This window comes from Camelus ferus, chromosome 6 (assembly GCF_009834535.1).
Source record: "Camelus ferus isolate YT-003-E chromosome 6, BCGSAC_Cfer_1.0, whole genome shotgun sequence".
Taxonomy (NCBI): Eukaryota; Metazoa; Chordata; class Mammalia; order Artiodactyla; family Camelidae; genus Camelus; species Camelus ferus.
In genome coordinates, this window is record NC_045701.1 from 55,699,822 (window position 1) to 55,724,189 (window position 24,368).

A 24,368-nucleotide genomic window follows, 5' to 3' on the forward strand; every position below is an offset into this window, starting at 1 on the left:
AGTATTGAATCTGATGTGCCTAGGAGGTACCGGTGTTTACAGGTGTTCATCCTAGGAAATTTTTACCCTATGAAGTCTGTTTTCTTAAACTAAGTCAGTCTGCAGTGGTAAGAAGGTATCTAGACTTCATCTTTTTGACCTTCTATCAGTTACTTTTAAGTGATTTTGCTTTGATATGATCTCATCAGTTTTTATTGATGCTTAAGAAGTAGCCCTTTGAAACTGTGCCTTTATCTTTGTTTTTGTCTTTGTTTTTTTTGTATTTTTTTGCTTATTTTTTTCTGGAAACTGTATCTTTTAAAAAAGTCAGATATTGAAGATACTTATTAGGTCATTGTCTTTATGGAGACAAAGGAGATGTCTGTTCTTGGCACTAAGATTGCTCATTGGTACAGTCAATTGTTTATCTTGTGGACATTGTGTAACTATCTTTTTTTGTCATTTGCTAATAAAAAGCTTAGAGACACATTTGTGGCTTGTTTGTAGTAGGTATTAGATCATTAAAGTATGATTTTAGACTTATTTCTATGTCACATTGTTCTTTTTAAATTAATAGAATATTCGGTGGGGGGCCATTTTTAGGTTTACAGGAAAAATTGAGAGAAAAGTACAGAGAATTTCTATATACCCTCCTCCTCCATTGCTCTTCTTATTTACATCTTGTATTAGTGTGGTACGTTTGTTAAAATTGAACCAGATCAATATATTGTTACTGACAAGTCCATAGTATCCATTAAGGTTCACTCTTTGTGTTGTACATTTTATGGGTTTTGACGAATGTATGATGACATGTATCCATTATTACAGTATCATTTAAAAAAAAAGTTTTACTGTCCTAAGATTGACCTGTGCTCCACCTATTTGCCTAACTAAATATAAGGTCTTTGTAAAAATTCTAGGTTGAAAGAAAAGGAAAATGAAATGAAGAGATTAGAAACTGTGCTAAAAGAGAAGGAGGGTAATCTTTCTAGCAAAATTAAGCTGTTACAGGTAAATATGTTTACTTAAAAAAAATCATCTTGTGAGTCACTGTCTTTGTGTTCTTGAAAACAATTTTAACTACTACGAAAGAAAACAGAATACAAAATGGCACTCCTGCCCACCCACATACTGCGTCTCACTCCTCAGAGATAACTACTGTCAGTTGTTTATATATCTTTTGAGAAAGTACCCATGCACAAAATATGTATGTATGTACTTAGTAGTTTTTTAAACATATTGTATTTAAACCGTATACTTTTGTATTTTGCCACTCACCAAATTAATAATGTTTTTGAGGATCTTTCCACATAAGCACATTTTTGTCTTTAACTTTTAATGGCTTCATTGTATTCTTTTGTATGATTGTATCATTTATATATTCAATCCTAATTTATGGATACCTAGATTATTTAGAGTTGTGTTTCCTGTTACAACAGTTTTACAGAGAATATTTTTGCACACAGATTTTCAATACTTATGCTAATATATGTATTTATAATTCTTAGAAGTGAGATTTTGTGTTAAAGTTTTATGCAGAGATTTTTTTTTCCTTTGCTTTTTGAAAGTGATAGGTAAACTAGAAAGTTAGTATCTCTTCACCTTCATGTAGTTAGTATTGAAAGTCCTTATCCTTACAGAACATTCTTTTGAAGTAATAGGAAATTTTAGATGTATGCACTTTCTGAGGTACTCATGCTCACATTTCATGCTCCAAGGGTTGATTCTGTCACATTTCCTCTCCTTTCTAAGTAGATTCATTTTTAATTTTGTTAGATAAATTGCCCGTCAAAGTGTTTTTACTAATTTACACTCTCTAACCAACTATTTTAAATTTTTACTTCATTTGTTTTTACTACATCTTTTGGAAGTTTAAAGCTTTTATGTACTCAAATACAAGTAATTTTCTGAGTTTCAAGACTTGAAAGGTATCTCTCAGCCTGTGATCATAAAAATATTTTCACAATTTTTTCTAATATATTTATAATTTATTTTTTTGTTTAGAAGTTTTATTCCCATGTAATTTGAATAAGTTATGAGAATAGCATTTCAATTTTTAAAAAGGGCTAGCCACATTATTAAATAATCCATCATTACTGCAGTGGTTCTTTCTCTTCCACCCCCTGGAATACTTAGCAATATTTGGAGCGTTTTTGGTTGTCACACCAGGTGGAGGCATGCTACTGCATCTAGTGGATGGAGGCCATGAATACTGCTAAACATCCTACAATATGTAGGACAGCACCCCCTCCACAAAGAAATATCCAGCCAAAAATATCACTAGACCTTCTCCTACTGATTTGAGATGTCACCCTGTACTAAATTCTTAAAGGTCTTTGGATTTGTTTCTGGGTTCTGCTTTCTTCCATTGAGACATACCCACTCCCAGGCTAGTATTGAATAATTTAATTATTCTGATTTTATAATGTGTTTTATTTAATACAGGGCTTATTACACTCTTTAAAAATTGTTAGTTTTAGAATTTTCCTGGCTTGTATGATATGTTTTAAAGTTTATAGGGAAAGTAAAAATTTCTATGTATTAATATTTAATTTTTATTTGAACAGGAGGTACAAGATGAAAACAAATTCTTTAAATGCCAAATTGAGCAACTTAAGCAGCAGAACTATCAACAGGTATGTACTTTAGATGCCTTGTCTTTTACTTTGTGTGGTAAAAAATTATATGACCCATGACTGTAAGTATTATCATTCTACCTATTCATTGAGAATAAAGTATATGTTCTTTTATTTATAAGTGTTCATCAAATTTCCTTAAAAAAAAAAAGCAGTTTGCTATGCCATAGCTAAAATTAGATAATTACAATTTATAAGATTATACCAAAATAATATTACTATCTGTATTCCAGCCCTGTTATGTATGTGTGTGTTTTCAAATTCTTCAGAATGCTTTTCTTAGCAATTCAGTTAAAATCCTATAGAGGTCAGTTTAGGCATACATGTATACTCTACTTCCCCCTCCCCCAAACAAAGCATCATTTATAATTGGAGAGAAACTAAGAAATGTATAATATTGTAAGTAATAGTTTACCACTGTTTAAAATAGTATTTCAAGGAATAATTCTGATTGGTGAAAAAAAATTAAAATGTGTGTTTTTTTTAAAATGTTACCAAAATATCCTTGAAATTAATTAATTTATCTTATTGAACATATATGGATAAACTAGAAAGTATTTTGAGGGAGAAAAAAATTAGAGTCATTGTTAACAAGAACTTTATAGTAGTTTAGTTCAGGAGATGTATTTATCAAGGAAGAAATACCATATGTGGATGGTTACATATTTTTATGTATTATGCAAAATTTAATTTTTGTTACATGCAAGTTAAGTAACTTTTCCTACTTTTCCTTTTTACTTCATTAATGATTTTTTTATTTTTTGAAGGCTTTGCATAGCCTTCAAATATGAATTGTGCAGTATGAACATGTTAAGGTATTAACTCAGTGCTTTGTACATAATGGGAAATAAATATTAAATGAAGAGTTTAAGAATATAGTGACAATGAAGGTTTGATTTAGCACTCAATACATTTTATAACCGTGTATATGTTTTTATTAAAATTACTTGGTGATGGCATATAGAATACATGGTATTATTTTTGGTGTTTATTTGTATCTGAGAAGAGTTTTAATTTTTTTGAAGTCTTCTAGAAAGCTTTGTTTTGAAATAACAGTTAACTCTTTTAATAGGCATCTTCTTTTCCCCCTCATGAAGAACTGTTAAAAGTGTAAGTAATAATTTTTATTCACAATTTGGAAAGTGGTAACTTTTTATGTGCTAAATCATTCTCAGGTAAGCAATTTAATATAACTGCAAGATGTTCCCCTAATTCTTACTGTTCTATGTGGATTTCTTGAACTGCAGGTCAGTAGAGCTTAGCTATGCCTTTGGTTGAGCCAACATACCTTTTTATGGTATTTGGATTTCTTTGAATATTTTGTTGAGAGAGATACTGGTTTTTCAGGCATTCAGAAAATATTCTAATCACATTAAACTGTACTTTGAAGACTTTACTAATTTACCTTAAATTATCTCAGTTATTTCTGTGATATTGTGGAATTGAATGATGGAAATTTTAGTTTAGCTTCTGCATTAAAAAAAATCTTGTAATCTTTATAATTGCTCTCCTTTAAGGAGGGGCTTTTTTTTCTTTTTTTAACTGAAACATTTTTCTTTTATTTACAGCTAAATTGAGTCTTGACTATATAGTGGAAGGATCAGCAAACTTTTTCTATAAATGGCCTGATAGTGAATATTTTATGCTTTGTAGGCCACATAGTTTCATATTCTTTTTTCCCACAGTCCCTTAAACATAAAATCAGCTCTTAGCTCGAGGGCCATGCAGAAAAAGACTGTGGTTCACGTCCAGAGCCTCAGATTGCCAACCCCTTATATTGAGCCTTATTCTTAGGGAAGAGCTATTTGTAATTTGACTTTCTACCCAAGCTGCTTCTCAACTGTAACAGGATTGGATTGTGAATCTTTGCCATTGCTTTCTGCATTTCTGGGAAATAACTGACTCATTTGACAAAATCAGAAAAACATGAATCCCAAGAAAATGAAAAGAGAATACCAACCTCACGTTAATATCATACTTTCGTTGTGGGTTAGCCACTTAAAGAAAGTCATAATTGATTTCATTACCTTCTGGGAAAAAAAATACATATTTAAGAGAGTGTATCTACATCAGTTTTTGTGCTTCTGAAAATAGCGACTTCACTGCCCTAGGTCAAAACAGAAGTAACTACAGCTACAGCAGTTCGTGTATTCATGAACTGTGTCTTAGGCAGTGATTTCTCTTTCGCACCAATGTCAGCATGTCATATTGTAAAAATTTATTTAAAAAATCATTTCTGAAAATAGGAATTCATGGATAGGCTTTCTGTGGTACCTATGAAGCTTAAGTAGTTTGCCTGTGAAATTAATACACTCTTCAAAAAGCATCATCTACTTGCTGTTTTTATTTTGTAGTAACAAATATTATGTTCACTGTTTACCTAAAATATTGCTGTATATATTCATGTTCTGGTTCAGAATTTCAGAAAGAGAGAAAGAAATAGCTGGTCTCCAGAATGAGTTAGATTCTTTGAAGGATGCTGTTGAACACCAGAGGAAGAAAAACAATGTAAGCAAATCTTTATCAGAATAAAGCTTTTAAAAAATTACTGTTATTATTTATCTGAAATGTCATGGTTCAGAAGTTTTCACAATCTACTTTTACTTTAGATTTCCTCTTGATCTTTATAGGAAAGTACTGTTTTGTGTGTAGCTTTTTGGGGAGTATTATTGGAGTAATCACTTTATTAGAGTAGATTTTTTTTTAATGAATAAATGAAAAGACTATTTTGTACATTTCTGAATATCATTTTAAATATTGAAGCTACAATTATTTCAGCTTCAGTTTTTTTTAAAGCTACACTGCAGTTGACTTTCTGAACTTTTAGTTGGAAAAATTATTCTTTCAGCTCAGTATTTTAAACTAAAAATTTTTTCTTTCTATTTTGATTAGGCTAGCCTTTTTGTAAACTAAAAGTAATTCCAGTATTCAAATCCAGTGTATTCAGTAATTGTCTTTCAAAGCCCTCTGGAACCTCCCTTTTCTAACTGAAGGTGGTTCAAATTTTGGTAATTAAGCATGTTGGAGGCCTCAGAACCTGAATACATTTAGGCTAGAATGGAAGGAATAGTGCCCTAAGAAATACTGACAAATAGTAAATTTAGGTGAATTTCTTAAATATCTTTGACCAGAAGGTAACACCTGTGAGTAGAATCCAAACATTCTTGCTAGAGAAATAATCTTTGCCCACAAAAGTATCATTAAGACTTGAGCAAGGTCAAAAATGTTATTGAAGTCTAAGAGGGTATTGCTAGTGAATTGATACGTATACTTTCTCATGAAAGTTAAATTTTTCAAAGTTTGCGTTAATTTGTTAATTTAACAAGTTGACATGTTCCTGCATCCCTGAGTTTGTCAAAATTAGGTACGTGAATTGCCCTTTGTGTGTTTGTGTAACATTTCTAATAGCATCGCTTGGCCACAAAACCTGAGATGGATTTGCCAATATACTGCTAACATCTTAACTTTGTTTTATTATTGGGATTTTGAGAAAAAGAGGGCAAAATAATGGAGGCATTGAAGTGTGTTTTTGAAAAGAGCCAGGATGCCGGAGGCCAGCAGATTGCGACGTCAGTCCATTCTAGTTCTGCCACCTCATTTGCTGTGTACACTTGGCCAAATTTCTTAACCAACCTGAGCTGTGATTTTGCCATCTATACTATGTGAATGACTACCTCTTAGGGTTGCTGTAAAGATTAATGAAAATATATGTGAAGTGCCAAGTACAGTGTTGGGCACATAAGTAAGCATTCAATACATGGTGATTATTGGCTTTGTATTTTTTGTTTTTAATCTGTTTAGATTTCTAAATCTGAAGAAAGATGGAAATATAGCAGATTGTCCTTACTAGTATTTGCTAATGAAATGCCGTTAAAATACATCTTTCAGAACTCAGTTTCCAAAGACCCTTGTTTCTCTTTCAGAAAAATGTGTTTTACTACTTTCTAGCTTCCCTGTTTGCCTTGTTCAAGTAGCTCAGACAGTTCATGTTGGGTTGCTGTTTGGTATGCACATTTGACCACGCCAAGAAAGATAGAGAAGTACAGTGAATTCTATGTCATTCCTGGTTAGACTTGAAATGTGTTAAATCAATAAAACATATTTAGAGAAAAAAATGTTATCCTGCAGTGGAAAATCCCACAAGTGATATTGGGGCTTGTTTAAAAATCACATGTAGAAGCTTTTTGTAATACTTGTGTATTTGCTTTGTCCTTAATCTGCTAATGATTTGGTATATCTGAAATCATATTTGTAATCTTGGCTTTTGTGTTTACTTTGGAATGCTTTCTTCTTTGTCATATGTGCATAGTAATTACTTTAAAGCTGGCATATTTGGTGTGTATACTAAATCTTAGGAAGTGGGCATCTTTATTTTCTCATTCAGACTTCTAAACATGGCTTTTTATTTTTTGCTAATATACATATTTTCCCATTGAAATAATTTTGCAGTAACCAGCATTTAAATGCAGTGCAAAATACTGATGAAGTAAAAAGCAAAAATCTTTCAATAATGGATAAACTGAAATCATTCTTTCTAAAAATGATTAGGACCTTCGGGAGAAAAACTGGGAAGCAATGGAAGCATTGGCATCAACTGAAAAAATGCTGCAGGACAAAGTGAACAAGACTTCCAAGGTTGTAATGCTAACTCCTAGAAACAATCCACTGAACAGAGAAAATCTGCAGCTTGTCTTAAAATCAGACTAAAGCATTTAATTTTACTGCAATTTAAATATAAAATCTTCTTATCACCCACATTTATCATCTCTATCATCTCTACTTTTTTCATCTACTCCTTGAAGCTTTAATTTTGGGTATGCTGTTTTGTTGTGATTACCTGATTGAGCTTTGGTAATTACTGCTTTAGGTTGAAGAGTCTCAGGAGACCTGTGCTCCCCATGTAAACTCTTGTCAGACAAAGTGTGCCTCTTGGATTGTTTATGAGAACTTGGTGAAAACCCGGAGCCAAAAAAACTAACTGAATTAACAAACACATTTGACGGCATAGGATGTACCTGTGATGCACAGTGACCTCTCCTGGGTTGTATGAGGCACGCCACTATGACAGTTACATGGAAGGGATCAATTCTGGGTGTGCTTTTGGGGATGGTTCCTTAGAAAGGCTGGAATTAAAATTAAACGAGGTTTTGAAGTGGCTGGACAGTAATAATGTATGTGTTGTGGTTAGTATGGGATATTAATATAAGAGATAATTCTCTTGACAAGAGTATGTAAATTGCTCCTGAAACACATACCCCGACCTGTTTTTAAAACCATCGTAGATATTCTCCTTGAGTTCAAGTTGCTCCGTGGGTTTGAAGATTTCTAATGAATTGTAATTGAGAAGTTGTTTTCAAAGATTGGAAGAAATGGATGTGTCAGTTCTGTCAAGAATTTTGAAAATTCCTGCCAAGAATAAATGTGGAACAGAATTATTAAATTTTATATATGGGTTAAAGTTCATTATGTTATTCAGTTCAGCATTCTATAAGTATTTTGTGTACTAAGGTATTATGTTGAATTTTAAATGCAAGTCTTAATGACACTTGAAGGACTTTTTTGTTTTTAAAGCAAAATAGAGTTTTAATAAATTTTTTAAAATCAAGTATATGTTTGTAGTTATATTTCCTTTAGTGGATTTGTATTTACTTATATGCTTATTTATCAAGCCCTAATTTTCACTAAAACTTTACTTTGAGACAGCTGGCAGATACTGGGACTAGACAAATCTAGGCCAGAGAATAGAAAAATCTAAGCCAGATGGGACATTTTAATTTCATTGTGAATCCTTGCAGTCAGCTCTGTCAGCAGTGAGGGTTCTGGTATAGTTTTTGGTTTTTTTCTGTAACTTTGTTTTTTTCACTGTTAAGAACTAGCTTTAGCTTTTAATTTGTTAATGAGCCTGGTTATCTGGAACATGCTAGAACTCTTAATATCGTGCCATTCCTACAGGAAGTTAGATTCACCTGTCATAAGCATTCTTGTGTATTCCAAAAGCTAGAATTTATGTTTCATCTTGTGTTTGGTGATGAGTATAAGAATTTATATTTCAGAACTCATCACCCAGTGCATGACTTCTTACATAGCTGATGATCTACAGAGAGCAAGATCTGTGGTCTTTCTCTATTTTAATGGAATTTAGACAGTCCTCAGATAGCATAGGTGTAATGTGAGGTTGATTAACCCAGGACTACAAGTTGTGCTGTAAGTAGTATGTTTTTGAGGAGCTACTATAAATGACAGATTCACATAAAAGATACATCACACTCATTATATTAAACTTAAATTAAAATAGTAAAGAAATTATAATAATGCAATTTTCAATATTATATCTTTTCCAGGTGTTAAGTGAAAATTGCTATGCACAACAAAACTGTTATGTCAAATGAAATTTTTTTTTCCTGAAAATTTTAAGTACATCTTTGTGCCTCTTAGTTACAAATTAGGCACTTACTTCTTTTAGTTAGATTCTTTTTTCCTTGGGGGATTGTTGAAAAAGTTTCTGTTCCACAGTGTCTGTTTTCCTTACTGATTTTCTTTAGAGATTGCTCACCTTGCTTCTACACTTGCTCTTAGCCAAAAGATTGAGAAGCAATTACTTGCCCACTTCTCTGGTCTTACGATAAAAATGACCTCTTAATTGTCTCTGAATTAGCAGTTAATTATTTCCCATAAATGAGTATACCTTATTTTATGCAGTTAAATGATTGTAGTCCTGAAAAATAGTGGGCTTTATTGAATTATTGAAGACACTCCATTAAAACATCTATTTTTAAAATCCTGCCACGAATCCTGAATAACAGCATCTTGTGTGTACAGAATATGATTAATCTCTAGCTTCTCATTGTATAACTTTAGATTTTCATGTTATTAGACTTTCTTAAACTGAAGTATGTATGTCTTAAATCTGTAATAGATTTCAAAGATCACATTTGATGGGGGAAGATAGGGTTGAGATCTTGCTAGCTTGCTTGCTTTCTTGTCACCTGTTGAACTTCACCAGTGTTTTGAGATGATTTCTTGGCTTCGTTTAGATGTGCATTTTTGTAGGTGTTTTTTTTTTCTTCTTCTAATTTTGTAGAGATGGTTTGAATATTAGATTTTTACTTTTTGTGTGATCAAGTCATTACCCTAATTTTGACAAACCATGGTTTTGAGTTAGCAATTGATATCCATTAGACATAGATTTAAAATGACCAAATTTAAATATGCACTTATAATACTTATTTTTAAATTTACAGCTGACAGAATCCATATACACGTGTCAGAATTAGTTTTCTTTATGCATGACATTGGTGAAGTAATATGCCATCAACTTTTCCTCTTTCTCTTTATTCTTCTTTCCCATATGTACCACCTGTCAAATTTTGGCGGTATTTTTTTCTTTGTTTAGCATAAGTAGCTCCATCTGACTTTGAAACTAAAAATATGAAAATTGTCATTTTAATCCCATGGTAGTATAGTCATACATCAGTGATACAGGTTTTGGAGAGATTTGCCAGCCAATGAGCCTCAGTTATGTTGCCCAGATGCATATTTTTTACATGAGTTTGTCTTAGTTGTAGCAAGTGTTTTTTGTTTTTTTGTACATGTAGTTTAAAGTTTTTAATAAGAAATGTATTTTGGAGGTTTTTGTTTTATTTTTGTTTGTTTTTGTATTGTTTCCTGAGGGACATCACTTGATTTCTAATGGCAAGGAAAATGTCCATATTGTCAGATATTGCCTTGATTTGATTAATGTAAGACATTATTTCTTATTTAGGGTGCTTTAGAGATTTTGCAGATTTTTCCTTATGGAAGCATTTTGACATTTCAAACTGGAAAACTTGAACATTTGTCAGTAAATACTATGACTTTTTCTTCCCATAGAGCTTAAAAGACTAGCTTTTTAAAATTTTAATTCTATAATCTTGGAAGTTTGATTTGGGTCATCTTCTGCTTTAGGAAAGACAACAACATGTGGAAGCTGTTGAGTTAGAAGCTAAAGAAGTTCTCAAAAAATTATTTCCAGAGGTGTCTGTGCCTTCTAATTTGGTAAGATGGATTTATTATTTTTTTTGAATGTAACATCTTTTTCATTATTCAAGGAAGTTGTGAATAAGCAGCATTGGCACTCTCCACTTGGTTTTGGTGGTGCACAAATTCCTCAGTATTTCCTTTTTTTAACCTAGGGTGCTTTTGAGTAGTTAAGATCAGTACCTTGGTTCAAAATCATTTCTGTTTCTTCATCTGATATTTTGGTTGTATTCTATAAAGTTTTTATATGTGAGCAGTATTATTTAGAGGATCATAAACTTCATATTTGGGAAAGAAGTATTTCTCAATAAATCAATAAATCAATAAACCAATCATGTCCTTAATGGCTATATTCAGAATAGAAGTTAATTTTAAGTGATTGCTTGTTAGTTTTAGTAATACTATTTTTAAATGTATTTAATACCATGAACCAGGTCTTTTCATTTCAAAATGTAAGATTTTGGTCATCTGTTAACTTCTTCAAGCAAAAGTCTTGAAGATAACAAGGAACAGCTTGCTTTACTTGAGGTTGTATGTGTTTTAAATGGGAGAGAAAAGTTGCTTTGGTTCAGCGATTTAATATAGTGAATATTTGAGGGCAGAGAATGCCAATGAGTGTACATGTAGTTTCTAAATGGTGGTACAGGTATTTTTTTCTTTTAATGAAAATTGTGTACACAACCAGAAGTAGAGAAAAGAGCATAATGAGCCTGATGTACCCAGTACCCCACTTTAGCAGTCATCAACATGTGGCATGCACTGCCACACAATCTTGTTTTACCTTTAGCCCTGTACTTCCTACACTTTCTGACGGATGACAAACATCAGAGCATTTCATCTGTAAATATTTCAATACATAGTTCTTTTTCCCCCTCTGGAGGGGTGCGCTCTTCCTGGAGATACTGCAATACCAGGTCTGTGCGTGGAGTGGATGGAGCAAACTCCTGTTCCAACTCCCTGCTCCAGAAACCCATTTAATGAATTGTCCTTGGATAGAGGACGTATCAGATATTAAACTGATAAGATCAGATACTACACTTGATCTTAGCCAAAAGGTTTTTACTAAGAAAGTTAGCAGAGGTGAGATCTAAACTGTATAAGCTCGACTGGAGAAGAGTTTACATACTTTAAGCAACTAAATCAACTTTTCAGCTCAATTTAATTTATATTGAATTCCAATATATGAAGCTAAGTAGGATTTTAATAGTATCATTTAGTCTTCATTCACATTTATAATATGGGAATTTTTTTAAAATAGAGGCTTTGTACTAATTTGTACTATGGAGCATTGTACTATAGTGTGATAAACAAACTATTTATTTTTTTAAAATTTTTATCTGGTGAAGTATAGAAAATCCTGATTCAGCCACATAAATAAAACTTTTAATTAGAGCAGTTAATAGTAATTTCATATGTATTTTTTTTTTCTTGGATTAAACTAAACCAAAGACTTAAGAAGAGTAAGAGGAAATTTGCTTTAAAGTATCTAACAAATACTCTTTATCAGAGTTTAAAATTCAGACAAGAAGCATCAAAAATCTTGAATAATTTATCCTGAAATATAGAATAATGACTAAAACTGTAATAGTGCCTTGTGTTTACATCAGCTAACTTTCAATACAGATGGTTTTTGTTGGCTTTAAACACAAATATTTGTGTATTTTTATTTCTCATTATGATTTTAAAAATACTTCATAAGACATATTTATTTTGAAATATTTTCAGAATCCCTGGGACAACTTCCTAGAATCTGAAATCCTCTGACTAGAGTATCTTCAATTCAACTTTTAGTATATGAACTGAATTTTTGAGAACTGATTCACCTGAAAAAATTTTTGAAAAATTATTCATTCTAGGCTTTGTGTGTCTTAAGATTGGATCTATTAGCCCGAGCACTAGTAAGTGGTAAAGGCTGTGTTGAGCCCAGATCTTCTGCCGATATGTCCAAAATTCAGGTGCAAATATCCTTGGACAGGGTAGATAAGATTTGATTTTTATGGTAGTATATAGGTGTGTTTCAGTGTCTATTTTCAAGGCTGGTTTATGTTTAACTTACGCAAAAATTATATTCTTCTTTGGAATTTCCAAGGAATGGTGTTTGTCTTTGTAGATTTCTTTTATAATCATCCAATTTGGTTATTTAAATTTTTTTACTTATTTCATTTAGGTATTTTTGGAAATTGGTTATTTTGACTTTTCTTCTCCACAGAGTTACAGTGAATGGTTACGTGGATTTGAAAAGAAAGCAAAAGAATGTGTGGCTGGAACTTCAGGTTCAGAGGAGGTTAAGGTTAGTTCAAGAGAAGTATTTATATTTTAAACAAACAAAGGAAAAAGAAATAAGTGAGGATTTGTCTTTATGAACTTGGGAAAGGTAAAGGCTATATTATGAGTAGAATAATCTTTTGAGAAAGTGTAAGAAGGTGATTTCATTTTGTGTACATTTTGGTGGAAATGCTCTTGTCTTCCTTGGGTTTGATGTGTGTACAAAGCTAATGTTTGCCATTTCTTTAACTCTGTATTTTAGTCATTTCTAAAACTGAGTATTTAACTATCTCTTACTCTCTTTTTAGCCTGGGTTTAGAAAGTAAAGATCAGTTGAGGTGGGTAGGTGGAAACTGATGGGTTTGCTAATGTATCCCCAGATATATCATTAGGAATGTTCAGAGCCTAGATGCATTTTTAACCTGGACTACTGAAATTTGGGAGATTAACTTTTTTTTTTGTATCTCAAGTGGCATGAATAAAACCCCATTTCCCATGGTATTTTGACCTCACTTTACATGTGGGTCTGCTTTGATTTCACTATTCTATTAAAGAGTGACAAACCTATTTATTATACAATTGTATAATATATTTTGTAGTAAACAGACTCTTGGGAGTTTTCTTAGGAAAACCAAATGACCAAAAAGGTCATCAAACTTCATTGCCACTTAAGAAGACTGAAATGTAGAATTCCATGATAAAACAGTTAGGAACCATTTGTCATAATATACCATTAAGTACTGAAACAAATTTGAAGCACAGAACTTTTTGGTAAAACTAGAGAATTTTTCTTAATTTCATTCTTTGCAGGTTCTAGAGCACAAGTTGAAAGAAGCTGATGAAATGCACACATTGTTACAGCTAGAGTGTGAAAAATACAAATCCGTCCTTGCGGAAACAGTAGGAAATGATATTTAATCTACATTAAAAAAATCACTAATTTAATGTTTAATGGCTTAAATAGTTTATCTTGGCATTAGAAAATAAATTTTTCGGAACTACTATGCTTTTGTTCATAGGAAGGAATTTTACAGAAGCTACAGAGAAGTGTGGAGCAAGAAGAAAATAAATGGAAAGTTAAGGTTGATGAATCACAAAAGATTATTAAACAGGTATTTAAAAAGGAAGAACTTGGGGAAAAATAAAAGGGATGTGTGAATTGTAAAAAACAAAAACAAAAACCTTAGAGCAGTGGTTCTCAAAATGTGAGCCTTGGACCAACTGTGTCAGCATCATCTGGGAACTTGTTAGAAATGTACGTTCTTGACCCGCCCCATCACCCCTCCCCACCCCACACCACCACCACCTCCGACCCCTGCCCCTAAGTGATTCTGATGCCCACCCAAGTTTAAGAATCACTGGTTTTAGTGTTATGACTAAAGAATAATGATGTAAAATATAAAGTGCTTTGAAAGTTACAGAACCACTATGTAGTAACGTAAGGGAAAGAATTTGGTGTTCAAAATAAGTTCTAAAAGTTCTAAAACATTGATATGTGACTCGTGTTCAAGAAAAAGTTAGTAAGTCCTTTTTCTTTTCATGGGACCAGAATGGTATTGTGCTGTCTTAATTTTTCTTCCATTTACAGTTGTCTCCCCATATCCATTGGGAGATTGGTTCCTGGTCTCCACAGATGCCAAAATTTGGTATCTTGGATGCTCATATAAAATGGTGTAGGAGTACTTGAGTGTGGTAAAGAGTGCCATCTGTTGCTCACTTGTTTTCTTGGGCTGTGCAGAATTTAGGGTTGCTGATGGTATTCTACATTAATGCATTTGGGATGAAATACAACTGATTACCAGTTGATTATTTTTAAACATTAGCACTTTAGCTAGGCCTAATATTAATAGCATGGAAATAGGGTGGTTTTTTTTTAACGTTTTTTTTTTTTGAGTTATAGTCATTTTATGATGTTGTGTCAAATTCCAGTGTAGAGCACAATTTTTCAGCCATACATGAACATATACATATTCATTGTAACATTATTTTTCGCTATGACTTACCATAGATCTTGTATATATTTCCCTGTGCTATACAGTATAATCTTGTTTATCTATTCAGTAGGGTAGGTTTTGACCACAGTTTAAATCAAGTTAAATGTGACACTCACTTTTCAGGTCTTTCAAAATTCAGTACGGCTTTAAATGAGATACGTTTTAAAACCTCTGAAGCATCTGATTAAAATTCTGTGAGTTAGAAAAGCCTCTGTATCCTTGGTGGTTTGACTTGGACATATAATTGTTTCACATTTCAGATGCAGTTGTCATTCACATCTTCAGAACAAGAGCTAGAGCGATTAAGAAGAGAAAATAAAGATATTGAAAATGTATGTTACCTCATCATTTGACTATGTAACCTATGGACTTTTTTTTAGCATCAAGTGTTGTCTTAAGAAATGTGTTTTAAGATTTCATCTAATGATGTGATTGTTATGCTTTTAAGAATATCTTGGGTGGTGTTTGAGATAATATATAGTTTTATATTCATAAGTGTGGTAACTTTTCATTGCAGGGGAGCATCTTATATATGTTTGCTAACTTTTCCTTTGTTGCATTGCTAGCTGAGAAGAGAACGAGAGCATTTGGAAATGGAGCTAGAGAAGGCAGAAATTGAACGATCCACCTATGTTACAGAAGTCAGAGAGGTATTTAACATAGAATTTTTTCCACCTTGCTTCTCAATTTAAATTCAGTTTATAACAGTGATAAAATATTTCAGTGTAAGTTGTTTGTGGCAGAGCTTCCAAGTAGCATACAAACATGGGATATCATAAGGAGATCAATCTTAAACTCTAAACTTCATTGCAGCTGAAAGATCTGTTGACTGAATTGCAGAAAAAACTTGATGATTCATATTCTGAAGCAGTAAGACAGAATGAAGAGCTAAATTTGGTAAGAAGCTTGTCCTCCACTGGGTATCAAGTAGGCCCTGAAAACACTTGTGTTGACATGTGGAGAAACCATCCAAACCTTTTCTCCTTGCTAACATCTTTAACTTGGCATTTTTATAAGTTTAAGATTATCTTCATATTCTGATGACTCCTAAGATGATCTGTCTGTTCTTGGTTCCTAAGATGACCCTTCTTTTCTTAGCTCCTAACAATGGCATGTTTGGCTTGCAACTCTTTTTCAGAAAGGTTTTCCATGTTTTACAAAACCTGTTTTCTCTAACAGCATTATTTTCAGTGAATAAGAAATGAAACAAACAGATAAGGATTGGCTGAGTTGTGAAGATTCTCTTTTCAGAGTCACCATAATTAACTGGACCTCTAATTTTTTAACCTGGAAGGAGATTATTGAAGATGGAAGAGATATATTCTTCATTCAAGGGCAATAGTCCAATCTAGCTTCTTATTTTAACTGGCCTTTCTACAGCTTATAGATAACAAAAAGCTTGTGGAATTCTTTATCATCAACATCATTCAGCATAATAATCCTGAAACTACAGACTTAAGTTAGCTAAATGTGGTATTCCCATTCTTAAATTTTCTGGAAATTTACACTGATAATGACAGGCTTATTTGTTAGATAAACATGACTATTCGTATTGTTATGTTTCAAACAATAATCATTATGTCTGTTCGTGACTTTTAAAAATTAAGAATGTGATTAGATAAGTACCTGAATAAACTCTAGTATGATTGCAGTAAGTTAGTTTTCTCCTTACTACAAGTTAACCCTGCCAGATTTGGAATTTTCTTTTTAGTACTGCTGTATGTACCAAAGAAAACTTTTATCTCATTTATTTATGTTATAAGTGATTTATAGGAATCGATTTTCAGAGCTGGGCTCTCTATGAAATGTACACCTAAAACCCCCACCCCGACACACACACATACCCCTCTCTATTTTTGAATAAAATTTGCCTTCATTTTACCTTTATTGAAGCATTCCCACTGCAATGTAAGACTAGTTTTATGCGTATGTTTGCTGTACGTTGCACAAATTGGGACTGTGATAAGCCACAGATATAAGCCTTACCCTATAATGTGTTTTTTGTTTTTTGTTTTTTGTTTTTTTTTTAAATTTCTAATTGCAGTTGTTGGAGATTTTACTTTTAACTTTGGTGCTTTGTGGGTAACTTCAACAGTAGCATCAAGCCCACAGGGTTATGGCTGAGTTTCCATTCAGCCTGGTCCTCTCTTTGTATATTTTGCCCTTCTACTTAGGTCAGGAGGTTCTTTTGAGTGGTATTTTTAATTTTTTTGCCTTGAATTTGTAATTTTCATCTTAGTCTTTGTTTCCTTTTTGCTCAAGATAATCATTGCCATATTTTAAAATAAGATAAAATAATTTTGTTTGTCTATACATTGTGTCTTCTTGGGCCGAAGGAATAACGTCTCTGACATGAAATCTCTGATGTAGAGGAGCAAAAAACTGAAGCATTTGGGTATTAAAATAGAGTTCCCAAAATAAAAATTACCAAATGGAATGTCCTCCACTAATTTTCCCTATATGTTTAAAATGTCACTGTCTTGTATTTCCCCCTTTTGAGTTTCCAAAACTATTTGGAATGTTGTGCCTGTGGGTGGGAAGCAGAATTAAGTAACTTGATGAGTTTAATAAGAAAAGTCGCTTTTTTGTCAGTGAGCCCATTTCCCTTGTTCATACTTAGAGTAGTTTTTAAGAGAAGAGGCATTACATATTGGCACTAGAGTTTTACAGAACTTTATACCTCTTTTGGCAAGTTGGTTGAGAAGTATATTTTAAGACATTTCTTGTTGGTATAGTTAGGCCAGTGTGGTCTTGCCCTGACCTCTTTAGTGACATCTTAAAGGATGAGCAACATTTAAATTTCCAAAGATTTTATTTTACTGGATTTGTAGTCTTCTGTCCAGTATCTTTTAAAATATTACACAATTGACTCAACTGAACTACGTATCTTAAGAAAGCCTTTAAAAATTTAAAAATTAATTAGTAAAATTTCTTACTCCTTGCCTTTTAATTTGGTATAAACATGAATAAGCTGCTTTATGAATAGTGAATATTAGTACTTTTAAAAGATACTTAATTGGAATTTAATGGTTTTATTTTTATATGTGCGATTTTCTAATCTAAACCTTAGTTCGTTTCTGTAGGTTTTCCTTTATTTAGCTTTACAGATGGGAACCTCCACTGCTTAGCTTTTCTATACTCTTGGTGCAGCATATTGGCTAATCCATTGTGCATAATAATAACTTAGTGGTCCCATTCTTTTTCATTCATTCTTTAGTCTTAGAGGTCTCAGCATAATCAAAGAAGGATGTAAATTAAGATAATTGTGGTATTCCTTTATTTTTACAGTTAAAGACACAGTTAAATGAAACACTCACAAAACTTAGAACTGCACAAAGTGAAAGACAGAAGGTAGCTGGTGACTTGCATAAGGTAAGACACGGCTTGCCCTAAATAAAGATGCCTTATCGTCATACTATGTTATGTCTTGAATTGTAAGCAAACATACTGCCAACTCTGGATTTGTTCTTTCCCATCATTATATTAGTTTGGTTATAAATTTAAGCTGTTTGTTATACAGCTGCATTTTTGGCACTAAACTTTTTGCCTTGTTTTTCCGTTAATTTGCTTCATCATTTCATCACATTTTTATAATTAATTGCTTTGTAACATATAGATTAAATTTTTAATTGACATTCTTAAAAAAATTTGGTTACATCCATGTATTTTTTATTGGGATTTGCTTATGCAGTCATTTGCAAAGTATGTTTCTTTTGATCTTTATGGATCTAAAAGATATATTCCTGATGTTTGAGAAATTTGTTCAATTATTTCTTGTTGAAATACATTTTTCTTAATCTCATATATAGCTGGGTGGTTTTTAAGGTTACATTTCTTATTCTTTGCATTAGGTTGACAAGTTATTCATAATTTTGTTCTGAGATTTTTACTAGTGTGATTTACATATGCTTATGTCAGAGCTGCTTTAGAGCTATGATTGTGTTTGTGGGAGATACAGTCATTAGCAAAACAATTAAATACATCACTTTTGTAAAGGTTGAAAGAAATTACTGTTGGTTCTTTATGATTATAGCTTATAATTGTTATGCAAAAGTCTAGGAATCTAAAATTGCTTCAAATTATTTTAATGTCACCAGTAAGTAAAATGTGAACTTAAAGAATTTTGGAGCTCTGACTTAGATATATGATACATTGTCAAGGTTGAGCAATCTAATTTACTTTGATACATGATTTTTTTTTAACATTTTTTGTTGATTTATAATCATTTTACAGTGTTGTGTCAAATTCCAGTGTAGAGCACAATTTTTCAATTATACATGAACATATATATATTCATTGTTACATTTTTTTCTCTGTGAGCTACCATAAGATCTTGTATATATTTCCCTGTGCTATACAGTGTAATCTTGTTTATCTATTCTACAATTTTGAAATCCCAGTCTATCTCTTCCCACCCCCTGCCCCCTTGGCAACCACAAGTTTGTATTCTATTTCTAAGAGTCTGTTTCTTTTTTGTATTTATGCTTTTTTTTTTTTTTTTTTTTTAGATTTCACATATGAGTCATCTCATATGGTGATATATGATTTTAAGTTTTGATCTCTAAACAAAATATAAAACATTCAGTCTTAGCCTAGAAATTTATTTTCTCAGAGGGTACTTTAAAGAGTTAATTAAACAGGTACTCAGAGGTATGGGTATGCTGTGTTATTTGCCATAAAATGGTTAACAGTAGTTGACAGTGTACTGTCCCATATCTATGTAATAGAATACTGTGCAACACTTGATTGGTAATGCACGTATTTATTGACATGTGAAGAGATAAAATACTTGGTAAAACAGCAAGTGTAAAACAGTGTGTATGTTAAAAGCCCATTTATATAAAATTTTCTGCCAACTTTTCACTAGGACATATGTTTACTAAAGAGGAATTTAGACGAGGAGTCATCAAATCCACAAACTTTTAGGATTTGTGGGCCATCTACAGTTTCTTTCACATACTCTTTGTTTGTTTAGTATGACCCTTTAAAAATGTAAAAACTATTCTTAGCATGAGTTGTAAAAAAATGGGCTGTGGCCAGATTTGGCTGACCTCTGATCTAGACTAATGTTAACCTAAATATCAACTGTGGTTATTTCTGTTTTTAATTTCTTTATGCATTTTCTGCGTTGTTTGAACTTTTTAAAACAATGAGCATGCGTTTCTATAACCCAGTTGGGGAGGAAGCTATTTCATTTTGGAGAAAAAACTGAATAGGTTGGCTTTACACTGTGTTTTGCAAAGAGCTTTAATCTTATATAAAATATGTAAGAAAATCACTCATTTTTCTCGTATATATTTATTTAACAGTTGTAGTATTCAGAGGCTACCATATTGCTTTCCTTACAGGCTCAACAGTCACTGGATCTTATCAAGTCAAAAATAGTAAAAGCTGCTGGAGACACTACTGTTATTGAGAATAGTGACATTTCCTCAGAAACAGTAAGCATTTTCTTTAGCCCCAAATCTCTGGGCTAATCGTAAATTATGTGAAGAAAAAAAATGTGCAAGATCCACCTTTATAATGTGGTTTTATCAATTATGTTGCATCCTTAACTGAAGGTCATCTTTTCTTTGAGATCTTCTATCTGAAATGCAATATTTTAATTAATGTTTGCTTTCACTTTAGCTTGGTGAGATATTTTGTTAATTTTTAGGTTTGTTTTGGGAGGTATTGTGATATACTGCTTAAGAGCATGGACTCTGTTAAACTGCCTGTGTTTCAATCCTGGTTCTGCTACTTAGTAGCTATGTGACTGACTTAGGAGAAACTCAGCCTCTCTGTGCTTTAGTTGCCCCATCTGTATAAGGCAATGAGAATAGTATCTATCTTGCACGATTGTTGAAAGGAATGTATGAGTTATTATATAAAACACTTAGAATAGTGGGTAGCACTTAGACCAGTGACATTTAGTCAGACATTTAGTAAGAGCGCAATATATGTTGTCTTACTTTTCTGTTGTTGTGAATGTACTCTCCTTTGGTTCTTTGCAATTTTTTCTGAAAGGAGAAATGGATTTATATCTGCTATTCATAGATTCCAGACTTTTCCCTTTGTAGCCCAGTAACAACATTTATAACATAGCTTTCTTGGGTGCAAACTGATTTACACCACTAGGTAGCAAACATTATTGCTCCATGTGGTTTTTGTTGCCAATTTTCATGTGATTTTTCAGAGTTTTTGTTTGTATTTAAAACAACAATAGAATATTTTGTGGTTTTGGTTGCAAATGTCTTTTCTTTGTGCTCAGATTTTTTTTTTAATCACTTCCGTCTTCTTTTTAGGAGTCTTCTGAGAAGGAGACAATGTCTGTAAGTCTAAATCAGACTGTAACACAGTTAGAGCAGTTGCTTCAGGCGGTAAACCAACAGCTCACAAAGGAGAAGGAACACTATCAGGTATTAGGTAAGAATACCTGAAGTACTACTGTCTGTCTGTGGGTAATTGACATAGTGTGTTGTGTGGACGTATGTGTAGCATGTGTCTACCATAAATACAGGACTCATTGCCCTAGTTGAAACAGTCCCTCTTTATCTCAGAATGTCTGCATGACAGCTTCAGCGTTCTTGGAGCTTTATTTCCATCTTGTGCATATTTTGGTCTTATAACTTGGAGGAGAAAAAAAATACTTTGTCTTTTAAAAAAAAGTATATATATATATATATAAGTTTCATGAATATAGCAATATACATGTATACACTACAAAGTGATCACTACCACAAGAATAGTATGCCATCTATCACCATACAGTTGACCCCCTTCACTCAGTCCACTCTCCAACCCCCTTCCCCTCTGATAATACTAAGGTGCTCTCTGTATTTATGAGTTTGTTTTTGTTTTATTTTGTTTGTTTTTTTAAATTCCACATATGAGTGAAAAATCATGTTATTTTGTCTTTCTCCATTTGACTTATTTCACTTAGCATTAATACCTTTAAGGTCCATTTATATTATTGCAAATGGCAGGATTTCCTTCTTTTTTATGGCTGAGTAGTTTCCATTGTGTGTGTGTGTGTGTGTATGTATATGTATTTATCTCTTTCTGTCTGTCTGTCTGTCTATCTGTCTAATCACAGTTTCTTTACATTGGATGCTGGGTTTTACTTAAGTTTGCTTATTGATAATCAAAGAATCCATTTTTTAACTCCTGAAGTGAGAGTCTTATTAGTTGATGGTAAATAAACCATCATCAACCAAACCATGTTAGGAAATTTTTATTGCCATATTACCTGGGAATGCAGATTGATTAATTCATTAATTGATTCCTGAGTTTTACCTGTTTTAAAATGATTTAAGTCACAATGCCTTGGGTCATTAGGATGCTCTAATGTGCTGAACACTTCAGATATTTTTCTTTTGAAGCTGTTTGTTCAGTAATAATCATATTTTGGAGATCAGTGGAGTGGCCTGTGCAATGCCAGGGGGTGGCTCATCACTGAATCGTCCCTTTCAGAACCCATTTTTAGGACTCTTAGGTCATACAAAGGCCTTGGGATAGATTAGATGTCCTGGAGAAGTTGGGAGGGGCCTCCATATTGAGTATAGGGGCATTCTGTCTCACTTTTGTAGAATGATCATCCTCTGGCCTGCCATAGCACACACCCTCCTTTAGAATGCTAGTTCGGGTCAGTTACCTCTAAGAAGACTTCCAGATAGGCCCAGCTCATTTTTCTAACCTGTCAGCAAAACGAATTATACCTTAATCTTTTATCTTTGGTAGGCTGACCCCTCAGTTACCTGGAGTTAAAATTCTGCCACTTTACCCTCCTCCCCCAAATTAGAAAATAACCTTACTTCCTGTTTCATGGGGCAGCTTTCCTTCCCATGTCTTCAGTCCTGCTCTCTTTCTCTCCATGTGCTGCTTCTGTTCAGTCTTGGAAACATGCTCAGATGTCTTATTTTAACCTTATACTTCTTTCAGGTTACCTTCCCATTCTTTTTACTTCACTGTTTAACAAAGAATCTTTTTTTTTTTTAAATGAAGGCTTTTAATTTTTTTAAATTTTGGGGTGTTTAGGAGGTGTGGGAGCAGGTAGTTAAGTTTAGGGACTCAAGATTGAATCCAAGACCTTTTCTATGTTAAACACACACTCTATCACTGAACTATACCCTCTGCCTACCAAAGATTCTTAAAAAGAAGAAACTATTCTCACAGTATCTACATCCTTGCTTTGCTGCTAACTGCTCCATCTACTCTAGAATGGCTTCTCTTCCTGCCATTACAGTGAAACCACTTTGCTGAGGTCACTCATTAGTGATTTCCTAATTGCTGGATCCAATATGGGCTCTTCTTTTGCATACAAGATACCAAAAATAGTTATGAAATATACAGTGAATAAACAGTGAATATACAGTAAAGTCAGTCCATAGGCCTCTGTGTTCTAAGGGAAGGGTTTCATTTTTTAGAGCCTAAAAAATTGCAAGGTAGCCTATTTAACCCTTTGCCGTTAGACCTTATCAGTAGTATCTCTCTAGTCTCTCAAAAGCATCTTAATATTTTCTTTTTCTTCCCAAACCCATGGTCTGCTCATATTAAGTCTTATGAGCCATTTTGGCTTGCCTTTTTCCATATTTGCCTTAAACATATTAAATTTTAGACTTACACTGATCATTGGTAATAACACCTTTATTTTTCAGATTTTTTTTCTTCCTCGTTTATAAAATTGTAGTATGTAATTTGTTAAAAGAAACACATGTACCCTGGCAACACAGCCAAAACCGAACTGTTGTTTAGCAGGCAGCTCATCTAAGTGCTATCTTTTGTTAGCTGATGAATGTATGTCCAAATTGGCAAGTGAAAGGGTGATTGAGTGGTCAGCAGTATAGATGGATTGTGTGAAGCTAGAGGTCCACGAGCACTTGAACTCTTCTTTACGTAGGCTCTACCCAGCATTGACAATGACAGCCCCTCCTTAGGGATCCCTTGGTTCCCATGGCTCTTCTTTATGCCCTTTAAATGTTTGTATTACCCTCAGGTTTTTAACTTAAGCCATCATTTTTGCTCAGTGTATTCTCCCTCTTGTCACCTCTTTTAAAACTACTGAATGATTAAATTGGAAATATAAATTTCTTAATCATCGAAATTAATAGGTTAATTAATGTCAGAATGTTGCTTCCTTTTATTATATACAAGTGCATATGAATTGTTGAAGATAGTGCTGTACATATTCAGTAAGGGAAAAGCTATTTTTAAAAGATAAAAATGAGAGAGGTGTGATATGCAGTAGTTTAATTTTCTAAATCCTAATGCACAGTACTTAGCATTTCTGTGAGTTGTAAGGGTAGGTGTATTATTCTTATATCCTTAATTTGTAAAACCTTAACCTTTCTTTTCTTTTGGAAGTCTTTCTACCTATCTTCTGTACTTCTCCCCCTTCTTCCCACCCTCTAAAAAGAAGACTATTATTCCCTCTCCCCTTTTTAATTAAGGTAATTTTTTGTAGCTTTGGACTGGTTGGTAACTAGTATTTTGTAGTATA

General features: G+C 32.8%; 1 protein-coding gene and 1 non-coding gene across 2 annotated transcripts in view; one reads left to right on the forward strand and one right to left on the reverse strand.

Moving 5' to 3' along the window:
* The window catches only part of KTN1 (kinectin 1), a 99,754-nt gene that overhangs the window by 70,327 nt on the left and 5,059 nt on the right, over positions 1 to 24,368 (forward strand). Inside the window, exons 29-43 of the mRNA XM_032482085.1 lie at positions 900 to 990; positions 2,547 to 2,615; positions 3,688 to 3,725; positions 5,033 to 5,123; positions 7,164 to 7,250; positions 10,560 to 10,649; positions 12,841 to 12,921; positions 13,707 to 13,796; positions 13,916 to 14,008; positions 15,151 to 15,222; positions 15,457 to 15,540; positions 15,704 to 15,787; positions 18,179 to 18,262; positions 20,239 to 20,331; positions 21,175 to 21,295. Coding sequence (XP_032337976.1) covers positions 900 to 990; positions 2,547 to 2,615; positions 3,688 to 3,725; positions 5,033 to 5,123; positions 7,164 to 7,250; positions 10,560 to 10,649; positions 12,841 to 12,921; positions 13,707 to 13,796; positions 13,916 to 14,008; positions 15,151 to 15,222; positions 15,457 to 15,540; positions 15,704 to 15,787; positions 18,179 to 18,262; positions 20,239 to 20,331; positions 21,175 to 21,295 — 1,268 coding nt within the window. The remainder of the gene's footprint in view (positions 1 to 899; positions 991 to 2,546; positions 2,616 to 3,687; positions 3,726 to 5,032; positions 5,124 to 7,163; positions 7,251 to 10,559; positions 10,650 to 12,840; positions 12,922 to 13,706; positions 13,797 to 13,915; positions 14,009 to 15,150; positions 15,223 to 15,456; positions 15,541 to 15,703; positions 15,788 to 18,178; positions 18,263 to 20,238; positions 20,332 to 21,174; positions 21,296 to 24,368) is intronic.
* On the reverse strand, positions 11,509 to 11,706 carry LOC116664603. Its single transcript, XR_004321124.1, has one exon. It is a non-coding gene; the product is annotated as a U2 spliceosomal RNA (small nuclear RNA).